The 9574-nt window shown below is 41.4% G+C and overlaps 1 protein-coding gene and 1 long non-coding RNA gene across 2 annotated transcripts; both read right to left on the bottom strand.

Moving 5' to 3' along the window:
- Positions 1-648: 648 nt before the first annotated feature.
- Positions 649-5418, bottom strand: LOC112847952 (zinc finger protein 595-like). The gene is made up of 4 exons (XM_025910596.1): positions 5396-5418; positions 3475-4155; positions 2097-2601; positions 649-662 (listed from the first exon to the last, which is right to left on the bottom strand). The coding sequence occupies exons 1-4, from the start codon at positions 5411-5413 to the stop codon at positions 649-651; spliced, it is 1218 nt and encodes a 405-aa protein (XP_025766381.1). The 5' UTR covers positions 5414-5418.
- A 1078-nt stretch (positions 5419-6496) lies between these two features.
- LOC112847911 (uncharacterized) lies at positions 6497-7037 on the bottom strand. The gene is made up of 2 exons (XR_003221746.1): positions 6983-7037; positions 6497-6887 (listed from the first exon to the last, which is right to left on the bottom strand). It is a non-coding gene; the product is annotated as an uncharacterized LOC112847911 (long non-coding RNA).
- Between the last annotated feature and the right edge of the window lie 2537 nt (positions 7038-9574).

The raw sequence follows: 9574 nt of genomic DNA, 5'->3' as shown, positions 1-9574 counted from the left end.
GTCATGCAAGTGAACACTACTACACACCATTTTACAATACTACGCTGTACTGTTGGCTGGGTTTTCCTCCATACAGCTTACAGAATAAACATTTTGCTATGACCCTTTGCACAGCTGAAACTCCATTTGTTATCCAAAATCTGGGAAACATGCTCTTTGGCCAGTCCTCTTGAAGATCCTGTTTCATGTTTCTCTCAGTTTAAATGGAAACTTTTGAATCCGAATTTTAATGTTAGCTGGCATGCTTAACTCCTCCAAACACTGCAGTTCCTTCATAGCATTGCAACACCATGTCTAGATATAGACTATATAGATGTCATTGTCAGGGTTCTGGGTCATTTGACCCAGCGTTTTGAGTTTGTTGTGTATTTGGTGTCTATCATGTATTAAGCCAGCGGTCCCCAACCTTTTTTGCGCCACGGACCAGTTTAATGTCAAAAAATATTTTCCCGGATCAGAAAAGCAGCCTCCTCTTGAAAATCCGCCAACAACATTGAGAGTAACATCCTCCTCTTTGCCCCTTAATGCTCTCTGGCCGCTATCGTAACATGTAAATATTTGAAATTTATTCACAACACACGGGAGAAGTCCCAGGGAAACCGAGTTAACGATAAAAACTCTGAAAACCATAAATTTCATGCCCGAGCCTCAACTCTCGCGACCTGGTACGAAACAAATGACGGACCGCTGGTTTAAGCTCACATCCATCATGGACAACATGTCCCACCTCTGCATGAGACGGAACAAGCACTGAGCAGCTCGTTCAGCAGTAGACTTTTACACCCACAGTGTAGGAAGGAGCGTTACTGCAGGTCATTCTTACCAGCAGCTGTCAGACTCTAACCAGGGGTGCACATAACTTTTTTAGTGAGCTACTCAGGTGAGTCCCAGGAGACGGTTTTTAGTATGCATTGAAAACACTCTTTTTCAGATATGCTACAAGTCACTGTTATCACTTGTAGCCAGTTACATTATAATGGCTGGCAGGTGGTCTTCAAGCATTTTTTTTTTTTGGCTCCACTTTTATTTGCAAATAAAACTGCAGCAGCTTGACCACACAGCGATTAAATGTCTCACAGTAAGGAACCTTGTGATCAACTGATTTTAAGCAATTCTCCAGAGTGTGTGTGCTGTGCACAGAATGTGCACAAGGGAGTCTCCAACTGTAGCGAGTTGCTGGAGTTTTGGCACAACGCCATTGAACATACCCACATTGATAGCAGCCTCGGTTGTGCACGCAGCGACCAACGTTGTTGTCCAGTCATCCAAGCCTGTGTCCACAGGAAGTCTCACAAGTCCATCCCTGTGTGGTGCGGTCAGCACCCAGTTCAATCAGTCCAAGAGAGTCAGAGGTAAACTCTCCGTTGATGGACACAGACACAATGTAAATGATTTCCTGCTCGACTTTTGTGATGTCCACAGATCCATCAGAAAGCATCCCCCAAAATTTGCCAGACTGCAATTTGGCTCCTAACTCCCAGCTGATGGCGTGATGCTCTGCACGATCCGTGCCCCTTTCAGGTGAATATGCACGTCTGACATTTACTCATAGCCGTTACAATAATAATATCCTCAGAATATAAATATGGACATTTCTTCTCAGCTAGCTTGTTTATTAGCAATGACTTGCACCACATTTCAGTGCACTCATTGTTAGCTTCAAGCCACGGCACTTTGGAGCCACTTTTTAGAAAAAAGTCTTTTCTTCGGCTCTGGCTCCGCTTGGTGTTTCTTAGGTGGTGGCGAAACAGCAAAGAAGCTGCAGCAACACGTGTCAGATTGAATGGGATGGTCAAGTACGCAAAGGCGCTTGGTAACAAAAGTGTCACTATGCATTTGTAATTTTTGTCGCACATACGCACCTGCATAGCAGTTAGGTGGATCCCTGTCTATAACTCAGTTTAACATGATTATCTTACTCATCACCTGTTACATCTGAACTCTGTGGAGCCTGATCTCAAGGGTTTTAAGTCTGACCCTGAAACCAGAAGAAGATCTTTCTGTCTCTTCAGATTCACTGTGATCCAGTGATGGGAGTGATTTCAGCCCTGAGTGATCACGCTGATGTTTGAACAGAGCAGATAATGAAGTGAATGTTTGGGCACATTGGTAACAGTGAAACTGTTTATTAGTAACGTGGGATCGTTTGTGTTCGGAGTATGAACTGAGATTCCTGAAGCTCTTGTCACACTGGTCACAGCTGTAGTTTCCTTCCATGTGTGCACGTTCATGAAGGTTACGATTACCTGATTGTGAGAAGCTTTTGTCACAGTGTCTACACTTGTATGGTTTCTCTCCTGTGTGGACTCGTTTGTGTGATTTAAGCTGACTTGCAGTGGTGAAGGATGACCCACACTGGTCACAGAGGTGCTTTTTAACCCCACTGTGAATCAGTTCATGTCGTTTTAACTCAGTTGGTGTGATGAAGCCTCTCCCACATTCTTTGCAGTTTTTCAGTTTGTCTCCAGTGTGTCTACGTTGATGGTTTTTTAGGGAGATTTCCCAATTGAAAGTTTTTCCACAGAGGTCACAACGAAAGTCTTTCCTACCACCACAGTGATGACAGGGTTGAGAACTGGATCCATCTGTGTCGCTCTGCTTCTAAACAAAGACACAAAGACAGTGTAAGTCAGTCCTTCAACACTTTTATCCTGAACGTCGCCTGAAATAAAGAGCATCTCTGCAGACGTCCAATTACTGTTTCAATACACTCAGTTTACTGGGCTGCAATAACTACGATACTACCACCATAACACTATTGTAATACTTATTTAATATTACAGTAACATCTGAGTTACACTAAAGTACTACTATGCTAATATTTGCAGGGTACCAACACAGTGCTAAACTACTATGTTACTATGTTATTACTATGTAACACTGCAGTAATACTAATTTAATACTGCATTAATAACATTGTAACTGTGCAGTTATAACACTCAGCTGACTGGGACACAAGACAAACACTACTACCTCCATGACACTGCAATTGTAACATTAAATGAGTATTTTAACATTAATGTCTAAAAGCACTAAAGCTACAAATAAGAAATGATACTACTGCTACAATACTACAATACCATTACGTAATGATACAACTTTGTTAACCATAAGAGAAGATTACTGAATGGTTTGGTTTTGTACTTATTTTCATTTGTGTTTTATTTTATTCCATGTACACCTGACAGAGGATGAGCCGCTGTAAACAAAAGGCCATTTATGCAGAAATGATAACAATATCATGATATACCAGGAAACTGCCTGAACATTAAATAACACCATAATATTAATTTTCAGCACTTTTAGTTTTTCATGATCGTGTAAACAAAAATCATAACTGAAATGAAAATCTGAATAATCACTCAGAGCTGCTTTTCCATGCAGTAGAATTGCTAACATGCTAACACAGTTTAATGAGCAGAGTTGTTCCAAACAGTCAGGCTAAAATGACAAGATAACAATATAAATACATACCTCACAGTAACTGCACTTGTAGAGTCTCTTTCTGGTGTGGATCTGTTGGTGTCGTCTCAGGTAACGTGGAGCTTTAAAAGTCTTCTCACACAGGTCACATTTATAAGGTCTCTCCTCGGTGTGGGTAAACATATGTTGTTGTAAATCTGTGCCTGTTATAAACTGTTTATCACACTGATCACAGCAGTACACAACATGTCTGGTGTGAATGCGTAGGTGTTTATTTCGGCTCTCTATGTGGCTGAAAGTTATTCCACAAATGTCACAGCTGTATGCCTTAAATCCAGAGTGGGTAACTACATGCTTCTGCAGTTGGCTACTTTGAGTAAAAGCTCTGCCACACTGATCACAGCTGTACGCTTTAACTCCACTGTGGATGAGTTGGTGTTTTTTTAGAGCATCCTTCCAAGAAAAAGTCTTTCCACACAACTCACAGCTGAACGGTCTCTCTCCAGTGTGGATGACCTGATGCCGCTTTAGTGAATCCTTCCCAGTAAAATCCTTCCCACACTCGTCACAAGTATGCTCTTTAACAGCACTATGGATGAGCTGGTGTCTTTTTAAATTTGCCGGCTGGCTAAAATCCTTCCCACACTCGTCACAGGTGTATGTTTTCTCTCTCTTTCTTCTGTGAGGTTTGTCGGCCTCCTGAGAGCGCTGACTTCTCGCTCCATCTTGGTCCTGCAGTCACAGAGATACAAACAGAGGCAGTGAGTGAAATGCAGTCGTGGAACAAACTGAACCTTCAAACTCCCTCCATTAACACTAGTTTTAAACCTGAAGGTGGAGTGTGGCACCAAACATCTTAAAGGTCTCTTATCCCCACCTGCTGGTAGTTCTAACACATTACATCCAACCTGGTGTTAAAAATAATTCATGACTGTTCAAACACTCTAAAATCATGCCCATCCCTCCTGCTGTACACAAATATTAAGACTGGCATGCTAACACACTCAGAAAAGTAATAAATGTTTACCAGGTCTATACTTTTTTTATATTTCCCATTGCTGTTTCCTATTAGATATTTTCATAATTTTCTAAATTATTAAATGATAATAAATCCAATGTAACAGTTACTAGCTTGGTTCAGTGAAGGAGAACGTCAGAGTCTGATTGTAACCGGAGGAATTTTTTACTTTTACTCCCTACATTAAAAAAATATATATCTGTATTTTCTACTCCTTAAATTCACAAAACAGGCTTTTTACTTTTGGTTTAAGGCATTTGCGGGGAGTTATTTCATCACTGCAGGCATTAAACATCAAACCAATTTAAGCCTAAACAGTAACACATGAAAGCTAAGATGAAGATGAAAGAGGCAAAACTGTGTGCCATAGTCAGGGGTTAAAATGGGCTGGTGGGTTTTTTTTGTTTTTTTCCCCCTTGCACAGCACTAAACAACTGCAGGTGCTCATAAGTTGCAGTCGCAGTACTTCAGTACCTAACTAGCCTGTTGTGTGCAGTTTGTCTCACAGTGTGTTGCTGGCTAAAGGTCCAGCTGCTGTACATCACAGGGAGAGAAAAGAAAGAGAGCTAACTTCACTCAGAGATGGAGAAAGATAAGACACACAGGACAGGAGAGGAAGAAGAGAGGTTAGATTTAAAGGGAAGGACTGCTCAGTGGGATTTGATCAAGTCAATGTTAATTCAGTTGTACATTGTTGTACAGTTGTACACAGTGCATTTAATAAACTGGAAATGTAAAGCTTACAAGTCCTCATGTGTTGAAATCAGATATTGGGTCTGTACATTGACATGATGTTTTTCATATACTAAACGATTCTGCAAAACAATCTGAGACAAACTATTTAGTGAAGTGATTGTATATATAATAAAATACAACACAGTCATATAACAGGTTGGGAGTATGAGAGTTTTAGACGTGACTGATTATTTGGTGAAACTGTGATATTTTCCTCACCTTCTGTGTTGAGCTCATTGTTTCCTCTGTAGTGACTCAGCTGAGTCCAGATGGCTGAAAATGTTCCTCTGCTGCTCCGTCAGACTCTTCTCCTCCTGCTGATCAGCTGGGACACAAAACAGATCTTTGTTAGGCTCCACACTGCACTGAAGAGTCAAAGTGTCTCATATGTTCATCTGACAACACAAAGTACAAATTTCACTCTGATTGCTTGTAGAAATCTTGTGAGACGTGTTGTGCTGCAAAGTGAGGGAACTCTCTCACTCACTTATACTTCAGGAGGAACTTTGTGACATTGGCTCTAATATTCTAAGCAGCCCTTTACTATGACAGGGCCAGAAAGTCCTATTTGAAGGTTTGGGAGAAGGACCATGTTAAAGGTGGATTGGGGTTTATACACTTTGTTATGATACAGGTAAGGCTGTAAGAGCCTGAGAAGGTGTCCTGAATGAAGCTCTAAAACCAGTTTTCAGCTAACGACTCTGCTTCAGTCTGGAAAACAGCAACTACAAGTTTAAAGACTCCATCAACAATTCACACCCAGCCAACAGCCTGAACAGCTCCTCCTGTGGTTTCCACAAACAGGGACAGACCTGTTACTCCCCCACCCCACACTTTCAACTCCTTCAGCCCCCCAGTCCCACCACCTCCACCATTCCTAAAAGTTTGATTCTGTTCATCTGGACGTAGCTTTTGCAGTAGGAGAAACATTTCGGCAATCATCCAAGTGACTTCTTCAGTCTCAGCTGACTGCAGGTTTCCCCAATCTTCAACAGTACATTTGCATAATGACTGAAACTAGAACCACTGAGGGAACAATGGGCTGGGAGGTCAGTTATTGAGCATTAATATGCAAATTCTCATGATCATTGATCAACGACCACTGATCAAAGCTCATTGATCAAAGCTCAGTGATTGCAGCGACTCCCCAACTTTCTGTGAATGGTACTCATGGCCATTGATCAGCAGTCTTTGATTAATGAGCCTTGATCAGTGGATTCAGTGCTTTCCTTCCTGCTTTGACTGCAGCTGTGTTTGACACAGGAAGACATTATTACATTCTTCACACTCTCCTGCACATTAACCACCACAATATATTTTTATTCTCTGTGCTTTCAAATATGAACACTGTTTACTTTCATCTCTGTTTCATTAGTTTTTGTTAACATCTTCCTGTGCATCACTTTACAGCAGCCAGACTCATTAAAATGAGACTTTGTAGGAGTTCACTTCCTCTCATGTGTTCATCCACAGCAGCTGGACAATAAAGTTTATTGTGACCCTGATACTGCAGCAGATCGCTCTCATCCATTTCCTGTTATCACTTCAAATAGAAATGAGGCTGTAGAGGTTTGGTGCAGGCAGAAAAACAGCTGCAGGGACAATGAAAAGACTTTTCCGCTCCAACTTCTCCCAGCGTGCTGAGCTAATGATTAGTTGGTGTTTTTCTCCAAACACTCTCTCACTCTTCTCTCAACGTGTTGACAATAAACTGTGAACAGACACCGAGGAGAGCAGCAGAAGACCTCATTCAGGAGCTAAACTCAACATGAACTGAACTCACAGTAAAGTTAGCTCGGTGCTTACCTTTAGATGAGCCCACAAACCGAGAGAAACTCCGTGATGAAGCTGGAACTCTTTCCAAACACAGGAAACAGATCAGGGAGCAGAGACCCACGTGGTTCACGCTGATCTCAGCTACGATCCAGGAGACAAGGGTGGGCAGATCGATGCAGATATCGATCCAAACGTTGGTACTACTTTATTCTCTGAATGAAAAAGCAGCTCTGTGTGCAAACACCTCCTCTCGTGGAACATTCTTAGATTCTTCGTCTTCTTTATATCGTTTATTGGCGGTTGGAAAACAGCAAAATGGTGCATTACCGCCACCAACTGGTGTGGAGTGTAAACTGGAACATCGACCCTCAAATCCTCCCAAACAATTTACTCTCTTTTAAAAACTGAAATAAGGCCTGATAACTTTCACTTCTTGAGTCCTTTTGCAGTAAATCAATAAGATCCAGTTTCATTTTTATGTTACGGAGGTTTTGGATCAGTTACCTTCTCACAGTGTAATATAACATGTTCTACAGTTTTCTTTTCTCTTTTTTGAATGATTTGAATGGAGGTTATAATCCACCATCACTGAACTGAAACAAATCTCTAAGTAGGAAGTCATCAGTTCAGTTTTTGATCAATTTGAGTGAATTTTACTGTGCAGGCTGAGTTTGATTACATGAGATAGGTTTTCTTAGTGGTTATATTAATGTCATTAGTTTTTTTTTTTTTATTAATGCATGTATGTATTTCCTTTTATATATAGCACTAATTTACAATGGGAGTTTCCATGGTGTGGAATTGCAGGGTAAATGTCATTTAGAGCCTTTTAAAAGTATTCTATAACATCTTATCTTTTAACAGGAGTGACTGATTTTAAAAATGGGATTCTTTATGTCTGTGTAATATTTCATTAGTGTCTGTTACTCTGTTATTTCTCTCCATACTCACACTTGTTTTGGTTTTTCCCCTATAACACACAGTTATACATCACATATTATAAATCTGACTTTGATAAATATTTAGATCTTCACACATTTCAGGGTCCAAGTGTGGGTTGAACGAAATGTTTGTTTTTATCCCCACAACATCCTAAACATTTACTGTTATACGTACAGAACCAAAAATCAAAAACATGATATATGCATTACTGTCTTCAGCCTCTAGGGGTCATTGTTGTTCAGGAAGTACATTCTCCTCTGACAAGCTGCTTAAAGCGCTTCTCTAACCAAAGAGTGTAAACAGAATATGTGAGAGTTCAGAAACAGTAAAACAGAACAGATTCACAGAAGCCACAGTGATATTAAACATACAGCACTGACAGTGATGACAAGCAACATTACAGGCCATTTGCAAAAACAATAACGCTAATACAGAACAAAGATACTGACTATAAATAAAGACATTAAACCTCACTAAGATCAGGATAACTGGTGACCTTAAGGGCATCAATCCAGTATTCCTCTGATGACATGACATGAGCAGTGTTACAATTTATGCAACTGATGAAAGATTTTATGACAAAAAACTAAAGGAGTGTTTTTAAAATAGAATGTCTCGGGAAAATGAAGGTGTGGCAACACACAAATATATATTAGCTAATCAAAGGAGTTTGCAAAGAAAAAGCGTCTGGACTTCTTTGAGTTGCTTGAAGACGTTTCACCTCTCATCCGAGAAGCTTCTTCAGTTCTAAGGTCAAATGGCCGAGAGTCCCAGATTTAAACCCAGTGGGAGTATCCCTCCAAGGAGGGACAAAGGACCCCCTGGTGATCCTCTAATCACATGCGCCAAGGTGTGAAAGCGGGTGTGGGACCTAATCAGCCAGGGTTTCGGGTGAGCTCATTGTGAAACCTGGCCCCACCCTATCATGTGATTTCCTGAGGTCAGATGGCCCAGGATGTGAGTGGGCGTTAAGGCGTCTGGGGAGGGAACTCAAAACTGGATTATAGATGGCAGACAGTTGGTGTCGTAAACCACCGCCTCTGTTCAAAGATGGTCGCTCACAGTGGACATAGATGGCCTCTTTCACTCCTCTTTCAAACCATCTGTCCTCTCTGTCCAGTATGTGAACATTGGCATCCTCGAAAGAGTGACCTTTATCCTTAAGATGCAGATGGACTGCTGAGCCTTGTCCCGTGGAGGTGGCTCTTCTATGTTGTGCCATGCGCTTGTGAAGTGGCTGTTTGGTCTCTCCAATGTAGAGGTCTGGGCATTCCTCACTGCACTGTACAGCATACACCACGTTGTTCAGTCTGTGTTTTGGAGTTTTGTCTTTCGGGTGAACCAGTTTGTGTCTGAGTGTGTTGCTGGGTCTGAAGTACACTGGGATGTCGTGCTTGGAGAAAACTCTCCTGAGTTTCTCTGATACACCGGCTACATAGGGGATGACAATGTTGTTGCGTCTGTCTTTCTTATCCTCCCTCGCTGGTGTCTGATCTTCTTTTCTGTGCCTCTTTGCTGACTTTATGAACGCCCAGTTAGGATAACCACATGTTTTCAGTGCTTCCTTTACATGTGTGTGTTCCTTCTTTTTCCCTTCAGGCTTAGAGGGAACAAGTTCTGCCCGGTGGTGTAGGGTCCTAATTACTCCAAGTTTGTGTTCCAGAGGGTGATGGGAGTCAA

This window comes from Oreochromis niloticus, linkage group LG9 (genome assembly GCF_001858045.2).
Source record: "Oreochromis niloticus isolate F11D_XX linkage group LG9, O_niloticus_UMD_NMBU, whole genome shotgun sequence".
Classification (NCBI taxonomy): Eukaryota; Metazoa; Chordata; class Actinopteri; order Cichliformes; family Cichlidae; genus Oreochromis; species Oreochromis niloticus.
The sequence above is the reverse complement of the archived record's forward strand: the minus strand, read 5'-3'. Positions and strand labels throughout refer to the sequence as shown.

What these genes read in the sequence shown, in the direction of transcription:
- LOC112847952 (XM_025910596.1), bottom strand. An exon ending in ACAAGTGCAGTTACTGTGAG is followed by an intron (nt 2,602 to 3,474) that starts GTATGTATTTAT and finishes GTCTTTGTTTAG; the next exon opens with AAGCAGAGCGACACAGATGG.